At 45.5% G+C, this 22,310-nt stretch overlaps 1 protein-coding gene across 3 annotated transcripts; it reads right to left on the reverse strand.

Annotated features, from left to right (window-relative positions):
* Positions 1-616: 616 nt before the first annotated feature.
* On the reverse strand, positions 617-20,417 carry VAMP4 (vesicle associated membrane protein 4). Of its 3 annotated transcripts, none has more exons than XM_037035041.1 (8): positions 20,264-20,417; positions 17,526-17,646; positions 14,036-14,082; positions 11,072-11,122; positions 9,092-9,192; positions 7,869-7,948; positions 6,443-6,494; positions 617-2,165 (listed from the first exon to the last, which is right to left on the reverse strand). In XM_037035041.1, exons 2-8 carry the CDS (start codon positions 17,589-17,591, stop codon positions 2,137-2,139), a joined length of 426 nt encoding a protein of 141 aa, XP_036890936.1. In that variant the 5' UTR covers positions 17,592-17,646; positions 20,264-20,417; the 3' UTR covers positions 617-2,136. The 3 variants fall into 3 exon arrangements, with proteins under 3 accessions (XP_036890936.1, XP_036890935.1, XP_036890937.1); XM_037035040.1 differs by having other exon boundaries at positions 17,526-17,703; XM_037035042.1 differs by lacking the exon at positions 11,072-11,122 and having other exon boundaries at positions 17,526-17,703.
* Positions 20,418-22,310: the final 1,893 nt, after the last annotated feature.

Below are 22,310 nucleotides of genomic sequence, written 5' to 3' on the forward strand. Positions count from 1 at the left end.
AAAAAGAATGATTGAGGGCGGGAAGGAAGGTAGGCCTGGCGACACTCTGAACACCGTATTTTCTTCTGTTTTTGACTTTAAGAGGGTCCCTGTCTCCAAGGTTACCACGGTAACATGTCCTAAAGATGCCAGCCAGTTCTGGGGTCTCAGGATGAGGTGATAAACCCAACGCCACCAGGGGGAAGCTCTTGGAGTGACATGTCCGCCACGGGGGTCCCAAAGCAGTGTATTTAAATGCAGAGAGAACGATATGTACACGACGTTGTCATATAAATATTTCCTTTATTTGTTTAAGGTTAAATTTTTTAAAAATAATTTTACAATTTTCTTTATTTTAATTTCTTTAAAAGTAACATACTTTATTAAAAGAAACAAGGGAAATATGATTTTTTTAAAAAGAAATAGTCTTCACCTTCACGGATAGGCAAGAAACCGACTTCTACATCAACTAATGGAAGAGTGACCAGTAATGACCCTCGGGCCAAACCCAGGACTCACGTTTGTTAGGGCTGAGTCTGTCCATTCGGTTAAGGCCTTTCCACGGCTGCCCTCCATTCACCGCTGAAATACTAAAAATAAAAATGCTCGTTTTCCTGGGCATGCTATTTTGTTGAAAGATTTAGTGTTTGCTACGTTATTTACATTAATGGACACTTACAAAGAACGGCGAGACCAGAGACGGCACTCACCACACAGGACGCTGTTCTCTTCTGGAACGCCCTCCAAGAGCTGTCCAACTCAGCGATCACACTGAGATCTTCGTACTTTGCAGGTGTCTTTGAGCTCTCTTATTCTGCTTCCTCCCTTCAACATTCTTTTCAAACAGAACACTTTTGCTTCTTAGGGCTGGCCTGGTAGGTTTTTTTTTTTTAAGGGAAGATTCTGTTTGATACGTTTTGGATTCAAATGACCGAAAAAATAAAGCCTATATAGGATTGTTCCCCTCCCTATAAATAATGGTATTTTTTATGAGCCCTATTTCAAATTCAGAGTTCTATTTACATGCCAAGAGGTCCAAGTGCGCACGTTTCTGCAGACCCTCCGACTTCAGGACGAGAGCTTCAACACAAGAGGATTTATTTTTACTCTGACTCGGTTGATCCGTGTCAGGTAACGTGTCTTATTGTTACAAAACCAGACTAGGTTAACGAAGACCCGAGCATTTGGTCAGCAACTGACTGACACCTCCAGGCTCCTGGCTGGACAGTCACCCTGTCGGCTGATACAGCCCCTGATGGTTCAGCAAGCACCTGTCCCAGGTGCGCAGGGGGTGCAACACCCGCAGATTCTCAACAGGCCGTTTTGCTACCTTTCAGCACGTCAGGGACAAGGGCTAGTGACAGTGAGGTGAGGGTGTGAGTGGCCTGTGCATTTCCCTTACTTGGGTTAGGACCGGCCCCTCCTCATTGGAGGCGAACTCAGACCTTGACTTGTGGCTGGATGACGGACATTTTCAAAACCTACAATGATCTTCTCCAGTGATTTTATTACGCCCCATTTTATGGTGCCACGCTACCATGCTTTTCCCACTGTTTAAAATCCCCATCTCCACAATTCCAAGTCCAAGAAATTACTACATATTCCCTTACACAGCCAAAAATAGCTTTACTGGAATGTTTTCAGTCACAGCTGAAGGCAACAGCGCTCACAACACGTGGCTTTTGTTAACCCCATAAACGTGTGGAAACTGCTTGCAAATGACTACCAATGGGAGAACAATCTCGAGAACCCGATGGGAGGCTCCGGGGGCTTCCCACCCGAATGCACCTGCAGGCAAGTGCGTCGGCCCAGTCCAAGTCCAGGTCCCGTGCCACCGAAGCCGCAGTCGGAAGCAGCGTTAACCGCAGACACAGTCAGCTGGCAAGTGTCTAGTTTCAAATTAGATTAGTGGACAGTGGCAGGACAGAGGTTGGTGGGCGTGGCCTTGAACATGACCATGAAAAGCATGTTCTGCCAGAAGGGAAGAAGGTAACGGACATTCCCAATGCTCCAAGTTGAAGTGACACTTGCCCCTTAAAGGTCTCTTGAAGAAGAAGTCTTGAAAGTTATATACATACGTTTCATTTAAATTATGCAGCCATTTATTATTATTATTATTGTCCCAGATTTTGTTGAATGAAGATCTCTGTCATCAAATCAAGTACGGTATTTCATAACAGTAAGAACTGCAAGAGAAAAGAAATGAGAAGGAACGTGTCAACATCCGGTCCACGTGCCACATGAGAATGCCGCTCCTGGGCGCAGCTGCGTGCTGCTTTGGACGTGGCCGGTGGGGTCTGGACTTCTGGCCGAGAGGCAGACATCGGCCGGGAAGGGAGAAGGAAGAACATCACAAAGCCACCTACACCGTCTAACACTGGCATTTGGACCAGATTATGGCAGAACCTTGGCACGCAGCTGCTAAAACACAGGGGGCAGCACAAATAAGGCCCCTTTTTATCACATAAGACTCTTTTTATTACAAAAGCATAAGCACGTGGTTCTGTAACAGCAATACCACACTCCAGCACACTGTAGGACCTTCTGGGTGAAATGTTCACTTCGCTGTCCACCTTGTGCGAGACATTTGTGTGTCTGCCCACCTCTCTCAAGCAAGCCTTACTTCTGAGGGACCCTGTATTTTAAAAATACTTCATAACATAGAAAAATACTTAATTTTAAAAAGATTTCATTTTTAGAGAGAGGAGAAGGGAGGGAGAGACTCATGGACCAATTGCCTCTCACATGTCCCCATCTGGGGACCTGGCCCTCAACCCACCCATGTGGCCTGATGGGGAATCAAACTGGTGACTTTGGTTCTCAGGGTGGAAAAATTTTATAGTGTATTAATAAAAAATTTAAGTAAATGATCTTAGTTTTTGAAAACCATGTTTATATGTTAGTAGGAAAAGACAGTATACATACAGTAGTTATATTAACAGTAACTACCTCTGTGTGGTAAGGTCACAGCTGAATTCTAATTTATGCTATTCCACATTTCCCAAAGTGTCCACTGACAAGGAGAAGGTTCTGAGATGTCCTTATTTCAGTCACAGCAGGGTGGAAGGGAGGGACAAGGCAGTGCCATTAGCTGACAGCTGCTGGCGGTTTGCAGGGCATAGCCCCAGGATGGTCTTTCTGGCTGGCATTTGGTTCAATAAACCCTTTCTCTGGGAAAAGCCTTCAGCCGCAAGTGTGTTTAACACGTCTTGTCAGGAGAGAATTCGATCTTTTCAAGGCGCAGAAGGGGCCGGGACTCTCTGGAGGTGAGTGTGGCACCCACAGTGGCCCCACTGTGACCCCTCTCTGGCCCCTCGGAAGGCTTGCATCGCGCAGCCACCCTTGAGGTCCAAGTGCACAGCTTCCCTGGGCCCAGGGGGGTAACCCCTCCACACGAATCTGTCAGAGGCTGCTGGGGACATGTGTCAGGGGAGGGGGTCCTTCCAGTGTGGTACTGTGTGGAGGGCTAACCCTTGTCTGTCTGTAAGAGGTTGTCTCATTGGTGCCAGGAGGAGGCTCCCTCGGCTGACTGATGAGCTACGAGGGGACACCCGCAAGTCAGTTTTATTATTATTCTGGTATTTACCAGTACCGTCTTTGGTTTTGAGTTTCATTTTTTTCTGGTAACTGAGCTTATAGTGACAACTTGTGGCCATTTGATGTAATTACAGTTTGGGTTCTCTGGCAGATGAACGCCAGATTAGATTAGAACTTCGAAATTACATATGGGATGGTGATTTTCACTCCAAAGAACAGAGACCACTGTGCCTTCTGACCCACTCAGGACGTGTCCAGGTGCCTAGCAACCTTTGCGGAAGTGTCTGGACTCACTGCCTGAGATGTGTAGCTGTCTCATAGGGGATGCCGCAGAAAACCATCCCCTAGTTTCAGGGTTAAATGGGGCGTTTTTGGCTTGGTCACCCCAGGACCTGGTGTGACACAGTACTGAATACTGTGTGGTGCCTGGACCCTCTGAGTCACGTGGAAGAGCAGCCGCCAACCTCGGGAGCGGCACTCGCAAGTACATTTCAGACCCCAATTTCTCGGCCTTCGTTGCCTGAGAACTAACCTTTTAAATTATGGGAAGTCAAAATGCCAAAATCTCCCCTGGCTGCTCTTCAGGAACCCGAGCAAGTGATATATGTACATTTATACCTATATCTATGAAATGTGGGGCTGAATCGTGTAGGGCACAGGTGGCAAACCCAGGGTCGTGGGCTGAATCCGCCCTCCACCTTGTTTCCACCGGATGGCAGTGCGGAGCTCCTACCGCCCTAAAGTTACACTCAGCCCTTTGATGGCAACTGGGAGGCTGATGTGGCCCCGGTGAGAATGAGTTTGACACCTCTAGTGTATGGTTTTATTTTTTGGGTTGGCCAAAAGTCTGTTACGTTCTTCTCCTGCAGTGGCCTTAGTAGTGCTTAGTTGTCTCTGACGTCATCGGAAACAGTGTTGCTAGACTGTACCGTGACAGCTGTGCTAGCAGCGTGCATTTGAAAAAGACGTACAAAAAAAACTGGTGGATTTTTGTGAGGCATTCTAATACTGAAGATGGAAGAAAATGTGCAACATATTAAGTGTATTATGCCTTATTATTTCAAGAAAGGTAAAAAAAACACTCGAAATGCCAAAAAAAAAATTTGTGCAGTGTATGGAGAAGGTGCTCTGACTGATCGAACGTGTCAAAAGTGGTTTGTGAAGTTTCTTGGTGCTACTGACATCTTGGCCAAGCAACTCTTCGCGGTGGGGCTGTCTTATGCACTGGAAGATGTTTAGCAGCAACCTTGACCTCTACCCACTAGATGCTAATAGAGGGAGATAGCTGACATACTCAAAAGACCCAAATCAAAAAAGTTATTGGTGAAAATGAAAAATATGTCTTTTATTTTAGGGAAAACACTAAATGGACTTTGTCACCAACTCAATAAAAGGATCTCTGAAATATTCCAAAGAAAATTTCTTTCTTCACGAAAAGAGAAATTAAACTAACCAGGCCTCTTTGATATGTTAAAATTACATGGGAGCCCTGACTGGTGCGGCTCAGTGGATCGAGTGCTGGCCTGCGAACCAAAGGGCTGCAGGTTCAATTCCTACTCGGGGCACATGCCTGGGTTACAGGCCGGGTCCCCAGTGGTGGCATGTGAGAGACAACCACACATTCATGTTTCTCTCCCTCTCTCTCTTCCTTCTTTCTCCTCTCTGAAAAGAAATAAAATCTTTTAAAAAAACCTTTGTTTTTGAAAACCTTTGGCCATGCAAGTTTTTCTGTTTAATACCACCCTAGTTTATGTTGATCCTCGGTCTTTGCAATTGCTCAGTTCTCTGAAGTCACCACGAACACTGAAATCAGTGACTACTGCCCATGGCTCCTCGGAGACATGCAGGGTTAACATTCCTGTGTGCCTCCGGGTACCACATTCTGTCAACCAATCAATACATAACCTTGTTCAGTGTGGGTTTCTGTTGAAAGGCACCCTACATAATACACACTGTTGAACCATTCGCGTTGATTTCCTGGCCAACGGCATGTTAACGCAGGCCTCAGGGCAGCCTGTGGAGCCACCAGCCCTCCCCCTCAAGGCGCAGCCCAGCCCTGCACTCAGCCGTGCAGGAGGGGCTTCAGCACAGCACTTGGGCGCCAGTGGGAACAGTGAAACCACCAGGGACACGCTCAGAACTGAGAGGAGAGTGCATGGCCCAGACCCTGAAGGACAGCTGCTGACACTGAGAGTGGGATCGGGAGGGAGGGCACAGCAGCGTCAGATGTCAGTGGGGAGCGTGCCTGTCAGGAACCCCACTTCTCACTGCTCGGGACACGGTGGCCGTGAAAGCAGCTGAAGCCTGGCCGGGGCTCCAAGGCGGTGTCGGCGCTGGGGGGTGAACCCGCAAACGCAGGACCCACCAACACGGGGGAGGACTGGCCCCATTTCTTTGTCACAAACCTCTTTTCTCTCTAAAAAGAGGATGTTAGCATGGGCTTTTTTGAATGGTTATTTTGAGACACTTTCCAAATCTTCATACAGTCCCTATAAACATAGGCAAAGAGGACCTTCCTTTAAAGAGAACATTAAGGATATTAAAGACTGAAATCAAGCTCCAGCTCCAATCCAGAGCGGAAACGAGACAAAAACCTCCACCTGGGGAATTTATCTTGATCTGCCCTTCAAACACGATTTTAAGCGCAAGCTGCCACGCCTGAATGCTGATGACAAACGGAAAGCGAGTGACGTGGCCCTGGGATAACGGCAGCCACGTCTGGCCGCAAACACAGCGCTTCTTGGCCTTGTGCTGACTTAGGAGCAACTTCAGAGTGACCAGGTCTGGGCCGAGAGCTCCTGCCTCAGGTCAGAAGTCATTGGTTAATCCAGACAGCTGTACCAGGTCGAATGAAGATCAATTAAAAGGGAATTAAACTCCAAATCAAATGATATTCATCCAAGTTAACAGCCCAGTAAATACTTACTGATGATCACCAACAAAAGGATAGCAGCAACCAAAGCCATGATGACCTTTATCTGCAACACACAAAAGGCAGAGGAAAGACATTAGCACTGACCTTGACCTCACTCACATGACTAACCGTTGTTAGTTGCCGTGTCACACTCTCTCCTCAGTGGACAGGCTCATCCCTGGAAAGGTTTTCAAACCTTTTTCACATGCACTTGCTAGCCATGTGCGTCTTTTGTTAGTAACCGGGGCTCCCCAAATCCAACCATTCTGCCTGCCTGGGTTGTATTGTTCAAGGCTCATGGCACCGTGAACAGCGCTGACCATGGCCTTCATAGACCTGGACGTTTTGTCTGTGGTGTCCTGCACTGACTTCCCATATGAGACCAGGAGAAGTACGCTACTTTACCAACTCTGTTAAAAAGCATCCAATGTAAAAGACTTAGTATGGACAGTACAAGGCATCATTTTTATAGCACTATTCTCAAAGTACATGAGAATTCTGTTAGTTTCTGCTATCCACACTTTCTTCTTGGTGGTCTCATCTCTGTTCTGTAGAAGAGAATTCAGATTCTTCACGAACAAACTTACGCCGTGAATGACCAGTGCACTGTGCGCCAGTTTCAGAGCAGAGGGGAGAAACCGTAAGACCAGTCCCCCCCCAGTGAGCTGAGGGACATCTGAAGCTCACGTCACTTCTCTCTATAATGCCATCATGTTCCTCATTTAATCCTAAAATGCGTGAATTATGAATTGATTTGATTTTCCCGATGAATTCAAATGAAAACCTTATTTTCATCAAAAATTCTCACGTGTAACTGATTAAAGGCAGTTCATTCAGAAAGAGAGGTTCCCAGTCACTGCAAACACGGGAGCATTCTCTATCACAAGCAGCAACCAGAAGCAGCCAATGGGCTGTTTGTGAAGCAGATACTGGTGATGCAGTGGTGGTCTCAACATTCAGGGCAAGAACCAGGTGACCGAGACACGGGGGAGCTTTGCAATAGAATACGGACGCCAGGGACCTATGACGGTTGCTAATTACGATAACCAAAACCCATAGAGACAGGAGCAGATCGCATGGATCTAGGAGGGACATCTCCAGTACATGCCTGGGTCCCCCTTAGACTATAAACTAAAGTACTTCAGCAGCTAAAGTTACTTGTAAGAGGTTTTAGCTACCTCTTGTAAGTTTAGAGGTAGCTAAATTATGAGTAAAATGTGAAGAAATGCACGAACCCATCCTTTTGGGCACTGCTTGGTTTCTCCAGTTGCTTCTGTCCCCAAACCATGAATTCACCTGACAACTATTCACTGAGTCCCTGTCTGGCTGGGTGCAGAACATCCGATGAAAACCGAGGCGCTGTACCCGCCAGGCCCTCTCCCGCCTGTGCACCGGGTGCTGGCTGGCCTCCCCGATTGGCTGCTTCTGACTTACTTACTTTGCATCCACGCCACCACATCTGCCTTCGAAGCTGTTTGGATCTGTTGCTAAAAGCAGTTGCGTTGTCCGATAAGCTTTCTATATCACACAGAGGGTGGAGAGAAGGATTAAATGACATGACAGGATTCTGTTATCTAGTCACACTAGGACAAGAAGGTATTAATTTCTGCTTCTGCAAACGTATTCCCTTCCCAACATGAAAACCACACGGTCCCTTTCTTCCACCCACGCCCTCTGACACTCTGTGCTAAAACCCCCTCAAAAGCAAAACCGCTGCAGGTCAGCGCACTCAATCTATTTCTACAACAAGATTAAGAAGTCTTCCCAGGGATGCAGGCCTTTCAAGAAAACTTATGAATCCTGGTAAGGAAACACTCTTTAAAAATTCAAGGGGCTGGCACACATATAGAAAAAACTGACATGTGGAGGCTACGATCTTAGAAGACACCATGGATGACTGACTTAGAAGCAAAACAATATGAATTTTAAAAGTGGTTAAGTAGGTTTTTTGTTTAAAAAGCCTATCTCGAGGATTAATCAGATATTCAGCCATTCATCAGTGAAACTGAGAACCTGGTACATGCCAGGAAATGCCACAAGCACAGAGACTAACACCTGCCTGTGAAGGAAGGCCCCCCGAGTCACTAGGGAAAGGAAAAGATGAAAGCATCAGCTGGGTCTGAATAAGCCCTGAAGGGTCAGACCTCCCCTCCGGGAGGGTGAGAAATACAGAGCACATCGATGTAAGGGGGAGGGGGGAAACCCACCCTAACTCTCCAACAATGCGTTTTCCAATTTTCCACTCTCAACTGATCAGTTAAAGCAATAGTAAAACAGCCCTGGCTGGTGTAGTAGCTCAGTGGATCGAGCATGGGTTTGCGAACCACACGATCACGGTTCGATTCCCAGTCAGGGTACATGCCTGGGTCGCAGGCCAGTTCCCAGCAGGGGACTCACGAGAGGCAACCATACATTGATATTTCTCTCCCTCTCTCCTTTCCTTTCCCTCTAAAGATAAATAAATAAAATCTTAAAAAAAGAAATAGTAAAACAGTAAGGTGATTCAAAGTAAAGGGAGCTCCAGTTAAAATACTGAAGTTGCAAGTTAAGAACCAAATACCATTTTCCCCAGTCAAGGTCCCCAAACTTTGGCTAGAACAATGGGCATAGTGAACTATCAGAATCCAGGTTAATAATATCAAGCACATGAAATGTCTGTACCTGATTTGTCCTGCAGTTCATCAAGTCTCTCTCCTCTCTCAATTACCTTTGTAATATTTTCTTGCATGACATCAATAACTTCATCCACCTGATTCTGAACACTAGTTTTAAAAAAAAATCAAAGTATTTATTTTTGTTTTGAGGATTTACAATCTTTGACACTTTCGTTAGACATGGTAGAAATAAGTAGCATTTAACTTATAGTCCCGTGCAGCCCTGATCTGCAAGTCTGAGGGACTGGCAGAATGCTCAGTAACCGATGGTCGGACTCTGTCACCAGCTTCATTTTCTTGTCTGCAGGGAGCTGAGGTGTCGCAGAGACCCGGCCGTGGGCCGAGCTCAGTGCACAGCTCACACACCGGGACCATCAGAGGAGTCTGCCCATGTGTGTCGGAAGCTTCTGGAGGACACTCAGTTCCCAGGTGGGTGGCCAGTGCGCTCCAGGACACGGACCTGCCGCAGGTACGACTCCCCACTGTTCTTCGGGTCCCCTCACACTGCATTTCACACAACTGGCAATACCTGGGGAGGTTTGAGGCCCACACGAGAGAGCAAAAAGGAAAAGCTTTTTGCGGTTCTTCAAGATAAAAGTGTGACTTCCTCCTTTGTATCAGGTGATGAGGGCCTGTTCTACCCAAACTTCAGACTGTTCGGTTAAGATCTAATGTAAAATCAAAGCTTTAATAGTTGGTTTTCAGCTGCCTACTTTCATTCCTGAATATACAGACAGATATGTTTACTATTGTCTATTTTCCTTGGCTGTTCCAATCACTGGACAAAACTACCTCATATTAATTTATGGAATAAGTCACGGGGACACCTTGATTTCAGGCTTTCGAGACCCTGGGCAGAGAACCCACCTACGCAGTGGCTGACCTCCTGACCCGTGGAAAACGTGAGATGATAAATGTGTCTCGTTCCAGGCTGCTAGGTCAGGATAATCTGTTACACAGCAAAAGAAAATGGAAACATCTGTCCTTGAATCGATGTGTTGGTACCTTGGTCCACTATTTCAGAATCCATGAGCTAGGATCAGGCTGAGTGTAAACATCTCTCTTCACACCAACAGCTGCCTGAGCAAAGTCTGACTGCCTCACCCAACAGGCGATGCCCCACCCAGGACCCTTCCCACTGCGTGCCTTCTCCACCCAGGGTCAGGGCAGTGAGCCGCCCGCCCGAGCACCGGAGTCCGAGCCTTCAGCTGTTCTTCCGCAGCAGGTCTGCAGAGCTCGGTCAGTGTCTAGGGCTAGTTCACTGCTGCGCCCACCCCGCCTCCCTTCCCGTGGGGACTCACATCCTCGGACCATCAGATACATTCACTGCGGCGTTATCCACCACCTACCACCAATAGCATATGCTGCAAGTTTTAAGCTGAAAATTAATTAGCCATAAAACCTAGATCACTATGTGGATTAGGATGGTGATAGACATGAAAAAATTCTGGAAGGATACAAAAAGACACATGAACTTCAAAAAACTAAATCTGCTGCATTGTTTTTTTTTTTTTTATCACCATTCTGAAAATGGGACTCAAGCCATCGATTTAAAACCAAAGCAGACCTTCAGATGCTGCTAAATAAATGGATGTGACACCAGGTAATTGCATTAATAACAACCAAGAGCTGGGAACTGCATTTCCTCAGCTATAACTCAAGAGATAATAAAGAGAATGACTGGGGCTTTAAACCCCAGCAGTTACAGTTTGTCTGTATCAGGGCTCAGCACATTTTCTTCTATAAAGGGCCAGGTAGAGGACAGATATTCTAGATTTTGTGGGCCATCAGGTCCCTGTCGCAAGTACTCCAACCGGCCATTGTAGTCTGAAGGCAGCCCTAGGTAGTAAGAAAGCACACAGGCCCAGCTGTGTTCTGATAAAACTTTATGTACAAAAACAGTGGCTTGTGGGTGGGAGTCTGCCCACCTCTGGTCCACACAGAAAAATGACAACCGTTTAAACAAATGAGTATCTCAGAAACTTACTGCTTAATTTTATCATTCCTAGGTCCAAATCTTGGTCCAGATGGTCCCCTTCTGAAAGCAAAATACCGAGTGCAAATGAATAACGAGAGCACTAAAAACAGACAAACACAGAGAACGCGCACACTCCATCCAACTGAGCTGGAGGCGCGGAGCGGTGGCCACCGTGAGCAGCCCCGTTCCTCTGGCGCTGCCGGAACTGAATGCCTCGCAGTCACACCTGCCCTGCACTGGCACTTAACGTTGGCCGTGACTAACCCGCCCCTCCCGAAGGGTGTGACTGCCTGCGAAATGAGGGTTCATGTGATCCTTAGTTACACACAGGATGTTCTACTCATCCAACTCTGAAGTACCTTAACAACCACAGTGCCCATGAGTATGAACAGCTTTATGAGAAAACTAAAAATACAATTCACTTTGATTTTGGGCTACAATGAAGTGCTTGTTATCAGGGATGGACAGAGAAAAAAATCCTTTCAAAACAAGAAACATGTGTGAGTGTTTTTTGATGACTCATCTTAAATTGAATGACACAGCTGAAGGGAAATACAGGAGTCTGAAAATACCGACACTTCTCAAATCACTGTTTTTCTATTACAGTTGAGTGCTATCGTTTCAACCAATCCATTTTAAAATCCTAGAAAGAAAAACCACCTTTTGTATATATTAGGTAATTATTCTTCTTCTAATGATAGAGAAGGAGGTATAAACTATGAAACTCACAAGAAAATAGAGTCTGTGCTAATTAAACATGAACTCCCCAGTGTCCCTGCCTCGCGGTCCTTGGTAGCCTCCGCCCCACTTTGTGTCTCGGTAAAGGTGACCGCTCTGGGGGCCTCATGGGAGTGGAATCCTTTCGTGAGCAGCGCCTCTCAGTGTCATGCCTTCTTGGTTCATCCGGGTGGCGGCATGTCTCAGAAGACCCCCCTTTGTAAGATGAACGGCCACTGTGTGCATGTGTTTTGTCTTGTTTCTCTCTCCACCCTTGGACAGACCCTTTGGTGCTTCCAACTGTTGGCAACCATGAATATTGCTGCTATAAACATGGGGGTTGGTTTTTAAAAATCACTTCAAGAATTTGATTTGGTGTGTCTCCCTTTCAACACCCAGACAGAAGCACTGGGCGTGGAAGCTGCAGGGTGAACAAGTGTGCCGGCTTTACCGCCAGGCCTTTTGGAAGCTGCACACAGTGCTGCGCAGAGGGCCTCCCTCCAGGGGCCCACTGCTGCCTGAGGAGGGGTGTTTCCCACAAGGGCATCAAGGTCATGTTCAGGCAGCCATGTGTCTAACCAAAGCACCTGGCCTTCTCCTGAGGACTCGCTCCTTCTGACAGGCAGCTACTGCTGTAGACCAAGGCTTCTTCCTGCATAAAGCCCTGCCAGCAGCTAGCTCTGTGACTCTGTGGAAAGCTTGTCACTTGTGGGTATCATCTTCCACTTTATCTCACCTCCCTGCAGAAGATTTCCTGCATTTGGATTTGTTTTCTATTCTGTAGGTTCTTTTTGTTCATTGCTTCATGGGTTTCAATTACTCTTCACATAATGTTTTTATTTGGGGAGGAGAAGCCTCTGCAAAACCCTTCCCAGCATCACGACAAAGAGGGAGCTCAACGGTCCCTCTCAGGCAGGCCTCCACCCTGACCTCTAGAGCAAACTGCAGTAACACGCTTCATTCCTGAGGTTGCGAACACAAACTGAAACCTGTGTGAGGGCCCTGCCTACACATGACTCCTAAGGACTCATCAGGCCAGTGAGTTCTGACAAAGTATCAAGGCCATTCAATGGGGAAAGAACAATCTTCCCGTCAAACGGTGGTGGCACAACTGGGAAGCCATATGCACCCCCCAAAAAATTACCCTTCACTTAATCATATACAACAATTTAAGATATACTGACCTAAATGTAAAAGCCAAAACTATAAAATCCCTAGAAAAGAAACGCTGGAGAAAATCTTAATGACGTTGGGTTTGTCAAAGATTTCTTAATAAGCAAAAATAATTTTTTAAAAACTTAAGTTTATTTCATCAAAATCAAAACTTTGATTTTCAAGAGACTGCTATGACAAATGAGAAGACTGAGCTGCATACTGGGAGACGACGTTCGTGGGGAGTGCGGCGAGGATGGGGAGCACAGAGGACTCGCATACAACGCTGTGGGGATATGAAAGGAGACACCACTTTGGAAAACGGCTGCACCCACGACCCAGCCATTCTCCTCCCAAGTATTTACCCAAGAGAAATGACGGCAGATGCCCACACAAAAAAACTCTGTATGGAAATGTCTGTAGCCACCTATTGACAATAGCTGAAAACTAGGACCACTCCAAATAGCCATCGATAAGTGCATGAGTGAACTGCAGAACAGTCATACAATGGAATGCCTCTCAGAGGCAAAAAGAAGCAAATATGCACGCGCCAGCATGGACGATCTCCAAGTAATGAGGCAGAGAGCACAAAGCCAGTAAAAAAGGGGGCCCAGCCCTGGCTGGTGTAGCTCAGTGGATTGAGCACAGGCCTGCGAACCAGAGGATTGCGGTTCGATTCCCAGTCAGGGCACATGCCTGGGTTGCAGGCTGGTTCCCTGCAGGCCAACTGCCAGCAGGGGACACACAAAAGGCAACCATACGTTGATGTTTCTCTCCCTCTCTCCTTCCCCTCTAAAGATACATAAATAAATAAAGTCTTTAAAAACAAAAACAAAAAAAACTTAAAAAAAAAGGGGGGGCCCAATGCATGGCTCCATGTAAACAAAACTTGAGAAAATACACAGGACAGTGAAAGAGCAGATCAGAGGTTGCTCGGGGCGGGGCTGGGAGCATGGCAGAAGCTCGAGGTGCAAGGAGATGTCTGACATGGGGGCTGTGTTTATGATGTGACTATGGTGATGGTATCACAGGTACTACGTCCAAACTCACACTGTGTATTGTATACGTCAATTATATCCCAGTAAAGATGTAAAAAAAACTTACAGAAAAAAGTCCTCTTCTTCATCTGAATCATCTTCCAAAAGATTTCTCTGCCAAAAAAAAAAAATAAACAAATAAAAGACTTGAGTTTTCAGGTTCCCAGGGCTTACCCAGTGTCAGGAGGAGAATAAAACAAGTTCTGCCCTGGTGGGATTCCTGAACTCCAAGCCTCCAGGGGGGAGAGTAATTACATGTGCGTCATTAGAAGCTAAAGATACGCAACCGCATTTGCAGACTTTCCAAAGAAAATGCTTCTAAGAGCAGAATCCTATGACCCCCTACGAGGCAGAAAGGTCGCTGAAGGTGGTGTGGGAAGAAGGAACGGTGGGCAATAGGGGGAGCAAGTCCCTTCGCTTTCCCCTGCCTTCCAGTTGCTCTCTATTCAACTTAACAGATGGGCCTGAGCATCTTCTATGTGCTAAGTACTGTTCTAAGTACCAAGTGCCAGCTCTGAACACTACAGACAGGCCTGAGCTCTCACAGGAAAACATCTGGTGGGGATAAATGCTATGCAGAAAAGTAAGAGTGATGGGACAGCAAGGGACTGGGTTACTAAATGAGATGAGACTGCCATGGAAAATCACTCTCCAGAGGTGGAATTGAAGCTGAGATCCAACTGGTAACAGAGAGCCAACCAAAGATCAGGGCAAAGGGCATCTTCTGCCACAGAGAGAGCAGCTGCGGAAAGAGCCCCAGAGTAAGAGTCTCCATACAGATGTGAAGGGTCTGACTTCTCCTTCTAAAAACAAAACCCAGACATGATTAGAGTTCAAATGTTCCAGCCAATATCTGTTTACAGGAAATCCACCTAAAACGAATGTCAACTAAAAGGCGGGAAAAGAGCAGCGGGAAAGATACACCAGCAAATTCCAACAAATAGGACATTAAAATTAGCAATATTAATATAAAGAGGAATTTGAGGACAAAGATATTAAACAATTAAATAAAAAGATTTTACAACGATAAAAGGCACAATTCACCAAAAAGATTTACCAGAGTGAATGTTTATAATAATACGGCTTCAAAATATATTAAGCAAAAGCTACTTAAATTATAAGAAGAAATGAAAACACTCAAAATTATAGGAAGATCTTAATACATTGTTCAGAGATAGAGAAGCCAAGAAGACAAAAAACAAGTAATATAGAACTTTTTACTCAGTAAATTTTATATTCTTGGAAATATCCAAAAAAAAGGATAAGCCACAACATTTTTTATAATAAATTCCAAAAACTAAAGAGGTCACCTTTTCTGGGCATAATGCAATGGAAATCACAACAAATAACAAAAGCAAATTTTAAAACACTTTTCTAAGTGACAGATTAAAATGTAAATGGAACTTGAACAGACTAGTTAGAAATGAATGATTCTGGGAACATCACAGAACAAAATTGCAGGGTATGTTACAGGAATACTTAAAAGAAAATGTGATCTCCAATGCATTTATTTGTGAAATAACAAAGACTGAAAATATATGAAACAGGAAACTTAAGATGATGGGTAAGTTATTCCTAGGCAACATACAACCCCGGAAGGGTTAAAGATAAAGATTAACAGATTTGATTACATGAACATTTAGAATATGAAGAAGACATCATACACAAGGTTAAATAGCAAGTAACAGATTGAAAAAAAATAAAAATCTGCAACATACTTTCAGATCAAAGGTTTGATATCAATATTATATAAGAGCTCTGACAAACCTGTAATAAAAAGACATGTTATAGAAAATCTTCAAAGGATAGAATTGACAATCCCCAAAAGATGAAGAAATATCAATGACTACATGAAAAGATGTTCTAAATCAATAAACACTATGCAGGAAGATGCTTTAATTCCTTCAACAAATACTTCTAGAACGCTATTCTAGCTAATAAGTAACAGATAATCGTTACACTTGCGACAGTTTCTTTGCCTTAGCGGATGATGACAGTGAAGATAAAGCGTCTGTATTATAGCTGTACAATGAGAGACACACATGGACACCAATGTTTTCACACCCATTCACTGAACAGACACAAGTGCTGGAAACACGACATCGGAAAAGTCTGATGGGACACAATGAGACCCCCATCACACCCACTTGGCAGATAATTCGTGTTGGTGCAAAGAAGTGGGTGGTGGTGAGAGATGCGGAGAAACTGGAACACGCGCACACTGCTGGTGGGAATGTAGCAACTGCAGCCACTCTGGGAAACGGCTTGGCAGTTCTTCAAACACGGAGCGTGGAGTAATTCCGTTAGCAGAATTCAGCAATCCCCCTCCCAGGTGTTTACCCAAGGTAAACGAAACATATGTCCACACAGCAACTCGTACATGGGTGTTCACAGCAGTGGCATTTATAATGGCCAACAAGTAGAAAGAACCCCCAAATGTCCATCAACTGACGAAAGGGTAAAGAAAACGTGGTGTATCCATATAACAACATCATGCGGCAGTGAAAAGGAATGAGGATGGATGAACTCGGAAAACATTCTAAGCCAAAGAAGCCAGTTAGAAAAGACAACACATTGTGCAATTCCATTCCCACAAAATGTCTGGAACAGGCAAATCTATAGATCTGATGTTGCCTAGGGTCAAAGGAATGAGGACACTGGGGGAGTGACTGCTAAAAGCTACAGGATGTCTTGCTGGGGATGAAACTGTCCTGAAACTGACTGTGGTGACAGCTGCACCATTCTGAATTTTTTCATTCTGAATTTGTATGCCTCAAACGGGAGACAAGAATACAATAGGAGACCTCAGAAAACCCACCAGGATCTATCAGCCTCAAATGACCCATCAGACCAGAAGAACTTCACTGACATCTATGAACTTTCCATCCCAAAACGACACAACGCACATTCTCAAGTGCACACGGAACATTCCTAAGGGTGGGCCATATGCTGGGACACAAAACAAGCCTCGATAAATTTCAGAAGACTGAAATCATTACATCAAGCACACTTTCTGAGCACAATGGTATAAAAACTGGAAATCTGGAGTATGTAGATATCAAATCATAAAGTTGCATATTTGAAATTTATAGAGAGATTTTGTGAGCTTGGAGCCAAAACTCATTTGGATGAAAAACTGACCTGAATTTGAATTGATGTTAGCTAATTTTTTACTTCTATACTTAGAATGATCAGGTGCTGAACTGAGAAGTATCAAAGTTCAGAGGTCCTGTTCCAGACCTCCAGAATGCTGCTGTCCAAGATGCACTTACGACCTGTCTACAATCTGGAACATTCTAAATTACAACCACATTTGGCTCCGGGGTTCTGAATAAGATGTCACATGTTTGTATAAAATTCCCTTTGAGAGACTAGAAAGAAGCTGGGCTCAGATTCCAGCTGAGTCACCAACTCAAGCAGCACATACTCTTTAATGTTTACTATGGTGGAAGTGGAATTAGAATACAGCCAGAAACCTCCAAGTCTTCTAAAATTACAAAGGGAATGAAAACACATTTTCCCTCTTTCTTTTTTAAAGCTTAAGACTGTGAACTTACCCTTTCACTCTTCACAGAACCAGTGACATCATCATCGTTCAGGTGGCGCTTGAACTTGGGAGGCATAGTTTTCAATCCAGAAGTGCTCTTCTACTTCCCAGCAGAGTCAAGTACTCACCGCCTTAAGGAGACAATAGATTTCATCAGGTTTGAAACTTCCGGGAATGAGGTAAAGTACCTGCAACAGAGTAAAGGGCTCTGGGTGAAGGGGCCTCCTTCAGGTCTCTGAGGTCATACCACTCCCTTCTCACTTGCTCCCTTCCAGGACCTCACAATAGGCTTTCATACATAGGAAATAGTATAAATCATGAGAAAATGGATGAAACTTTCTTAGGAGAACAGGTGGAGGAAATCAGTGAAGTTTTTGTAAGATTAAAAAGCAGATTACACAGGAGGGGGAAACAGGAGGTGCTTCCCTGAAAACAAGGCATGAAATGCATTAGGATTTGAACTTGGAGTCAGAAGACAGTGCAACCCTTCCAGTGCTCACTTTAGGTTAGCTGCTTGGATGATACGGCTCCCTCATGTATAAAGTGGTGCTTGCCAGGCTTCTGCATGGATTTGGGAGGGTCTAATCAGGTAACACATGCAAACACGTTCTGTGAACTTAACATCCTGTTCTGAGGCATGGCACTGGTGTTCCGAGGAAAGGGATGTTTGGTCAATACTGTTCAACAAACCAGTTTCTTTCCCCCTGCAGAAACTCTCCTTCCTTTCATATGCTAATATGCGTTGGGATTTTCCAGAAAAATGCTTGGGTGTGCAACAGACTCAACATTTTTCTTGAGATAAAGCTGATATATGCAGACATGAGTTTTCAGTATCTTAGACTAGAAGATGGATGAATAATGAGAATAGCTAAGGTTTTACTATGTGCTTGACACTGAACTTGGGGATTTATGTGCATTTTCTGTTACTCCTCAGAGGTAGGCACTAGAAAATTAAAAGAAAGCTAAGGCTTCATAAACATAGGTAGTAAAGATAGGTGACTAACAGTGTTAGCCACTCTGCTCATGGATAGAGCAGAAACACAGGCCTAGATCAATCCATGGCTGTGCATGATCAGTTATGATGTTTATTCTGTTAGTTGCTCTTCAGGTCGCACAGTTGTGTTCTGGAAAGCCCACCTCCCTGTAACAACCCAGCAGCCCTCCTTCCCCTTCCACAAGAAGAAACCGAAGATGATCTGAAAATTAGGTACAGCTAGACATCAGTTGGTTGGCTAATGTTACAAAAATCAACAAGCCCAGCACCCAGTTTCATAAACTAAAGTAATATTTTAAGTTGGCTCTCTGTCAAAACAAAATGATAGACACTTTTCTTTGATAAAAAATGCTCCCAATCCAAAAACTTGACCACATGTAAGAAAAAAACAAACTCTTGCCACCCAAGTAAACAACTCTAGAGTTTATTCAACAGTATTTCTGTCACATACAACTGGCCCATTTCATTCCAGACTTTGATTTCAGAATAACCCATTCATGCAGAAATGGTACAGAATGAATGGAAAAACAACTGACAAAGGAAGCAATGAAGAACTGAGTTTTTCTTTTCATTATACCTGAATTTGTTCTCATGGTAAACCCCACAAAGGGGCTGCCTCAACATCCCAAAGCAAGTAACAGCCAGGTTACTTGCTGTTACTTGCTGTTACTTGCTGTTACAAAGATATTATTTATATCTTTGTAAAATATACAACAATGCCACAAGCTTAACGGTGAGTGAGACCCATGTGGAGGTCCCATAATCCAAGATCAGCCTCAGGAAAGCAAGAAACCAGCGTCTGACAAACAGGAAAGCCAGCAGCAGGCAGATTAACAAACGATGCGTAATGAACCGATAGGCAAGTGATGGTATTTGTACCAAACAACTCTTAGAAAAAAAATGACGTTTAGAAATCAGACTTATCCATATTCTATCTAAAATGATTTGTGCAAAGAGCACATATGCATTCAGGTGTTTGTGTCTAGGTCTATGTGTAACTAAGAGTCTTCATGATATATTGCAGTACACAGGGCAGAACGGCGGTGCACAATTTGCCCCCTAAAATCGTCACCACCGCCTGCTTCTCACGTCATCCTCCTGCGTTTACAACGCGATGTCTGTATTTTTGGAAGACGCAGTACGTTGTGTTTAGGGGGTTTATATGTAACACACTTCTAACCTGTTGTTTAATAACGTTGGGAAAAAAGTAACAGAAAACCCTGTGTTTCATTTCGCACAGGCTTGCACCCGGGAAAAGGCTTCCCTTTTCCTGTCTCCTCCCCCTTTCCCACTCTACTTCCCCATCTTCGCCCGCAGTCCCGGCAGGTGCAGTTTCCGGAAATCAGTGACTAGAATCAGACACAGACTGGAGAGGCTGCTATGGCCCCAAACCTGCCAGTGCGAAGACTGCCGCACCTACCGGTCTTTAGAACCGAGCCTTTTAAATCCTGACGCAAGTACAGCCCTCCGGCCAGCGGCTCCTCCCCACCATCCACCCATCTGTCGCACCAGGTCTGCTCCCAACTCCCATCTCTTCGGCCCCACGACACCCGCCCCCACCCGCACCCCAGTCCTCGTCACCCTTCCTCCCGGCGCCCCGCCGGACCCCAGTCTCCTCCCAGTCTCCTCCCGCCCGGGGCTCCCCCATCGGGCCGGTCCCGCAGCCTGACGTTGACGTTGCGGGGCCGGGGCGTCGTCTCCGTTCTTTCCTCCTCACTAGCCCCTCCGCCCCGCGACCGGGCGGGCGCAAGTACCTGAGTCTCCCGGGGAGGTCTCGGGCGGCTGGAGGAAAGGGCGGGGAGGGGAGGCAGACGACGGAGATCGGAAGCAGTGGGCGCCCTTCGGCGTTGGCCGCTGCGCCGCAGCTGCGCCCCCGCTCATCGAGCCCGTCGGCGCTCCCCAGCCTGGGCCAGGCGGAGGGGCGGGCCCAGAGGGGGCGGGGCCAGGCGGCGGTGATCCCCGAAGGAGTCGATTCCACTCTCATCTCTCTACCCGGAGAGGTCCCGGCAGCGACCAATTCCGGACGGGGATCGCCAGGGTTGTATTGCGCTTTGAGGGGGTGGGGACGACAGGTTCTCACGCACGGCCAGGCGTGTGCGGAGGATGTTCCGGGAAGGCGGAGGCAATTTTGGGAAAGTCACTCGGGCGGGCTGATGAGACCTTTAGCAGGAAGTCCAGGAGACAACGAGGATGGGAGGCTTGAAGCCGAGAGGGGCTTCCGATCAGCTAGGGATTTTCTGAAGGGACGTGTGTGTGGTCCCTTGTTTATGGAATCAGAATTAGATTTGGTGGGAGAGAGGGTTTCTCATGCGGGCTCCTCGTTTTAGACCTTAGGGGTCTCCGTTCCAGCGTTGAGAGGTGGCACAGCTAGTTTGGGACGAGGACGCAGTGTTCCTTCCCCTGCATGTTTTAGAATTCTAACCTAAAATAACTGGGTCCAGACACTAGGTAGACACCGGACCCTCAGGCTTCGGGAGGGAAATCACCGTCGCAAGGCCACTCCACTGTCCTACCGCTGCTCCCGCGCCTCCCCCGCCAAGTCATTGCCACACTAAGGCTGCAGTAGCTGGGCAGAGTAATCCAGAATTTGTTTTGTTTATCCATTCCTCCCACACGCCCCAGTTGCATTGTTTTCCTCATTACCCACCCTCCCCATTTGTTTGCTACAAGTCTTTTACTTTATTTATGGGTCCTCTGTTGGTAAGTGCTTTAACTTGGTGCATATTTAAATCAAACCCCACCCGGTAACTAATTGAAAGATACTTTGACAAGTACACTCTCAATTTAATGTTGTAGAATCAAATCACCTGAAAAGTTTTAAAAACAACTGATTTAATTGGCCTGGGATGTGAATTGAAGCTTCTGAAAGCCTGGATGTAGATTCATGATGGGTCAGTCTACTGCCTAGGCTTGACGGTGAGCCTGCCCCAGACTCCACAGGTGACCCAGACATTATTTTTTCCATCTGCAGTTGACTTTATACCTGTATAACTGCTTGTTATGGGGTGCCTCCCTGCTTTGATGTCTCAGCCAATGAGAGCTTTCACCTGTTACAGCCTCAGCCCTGCTTACACAACTGAAGGCAATACGATTACTGAGTTCTACCGTCACGTCATTGAAGAACTTCCATGAATATACCATTGTTTTTGTTTAAACCATAATTTTTTAGTTATACCACCCATTTTGTTATAATTGCTTGGAGGGAGGGTAATGTAAGTCCCACCCTTGAATCACCTGAACAAAGTCCCTTTCATTATACCCAACATTCCTGAAAGCTGAAAAAATGTCATTTTACAGTTAAAATAAATCTGCTATAACAGTAAGCCTGAAAGATTATAAATAACACTGGACTTAAAGTCAGAACAGGGTTCGGGTCTCAGCAACTCGAAGGATTTATTCTCCAAGGACAGCAAATACTGTTTACCATCTTTATATGCCCAGGTATTTTAACAGAATGCCTGTCACATATCTTATGGATGAGTTTATTCACTTTGATATATTACCATCTTCAGCAAGTAACTGAAGTTGTACCTTGGGTGGAGCACCCGATTTTTGTGTATTAAATGCTGTTCTAAACTCCCCTTTTTTGGTGGTAGAAAACTTTTCTTATGGGCCAAAGATAAAGAACATCCAATCAAATGGGATACATAGATGCTTGTGGTAGACGTGCTGCATGCCAGAATTCAGGAGAAAAACAACTTGTTTTCCAAGTTTTTCTTTTTCCTATGAAGGAACTGAAGTTTTTCATTAAATGATGGAGAAAAACATTGTAATCTTTCCCAGTATCCAGGCTGCGAAAAA

This window comes from Sturnira hondurensis, unplaced genomic scaffold, assembly GCF_014824575.4.
Source record: "Sturnira hondurensis isolate 20B ecotype Veracruz unplaced genomic scaffold, ASM1482457v3 Scaffold0022215, whole genome shotgun sequence".
In the NCBI taxonomy this organism is placed as follows: domain Eukaryota; kingdom Metazoa; phylum Chordata; class Mammalia; order Chiroptera; family Phyllostomidae; genus Sturnira; species Sturnira hondurensis.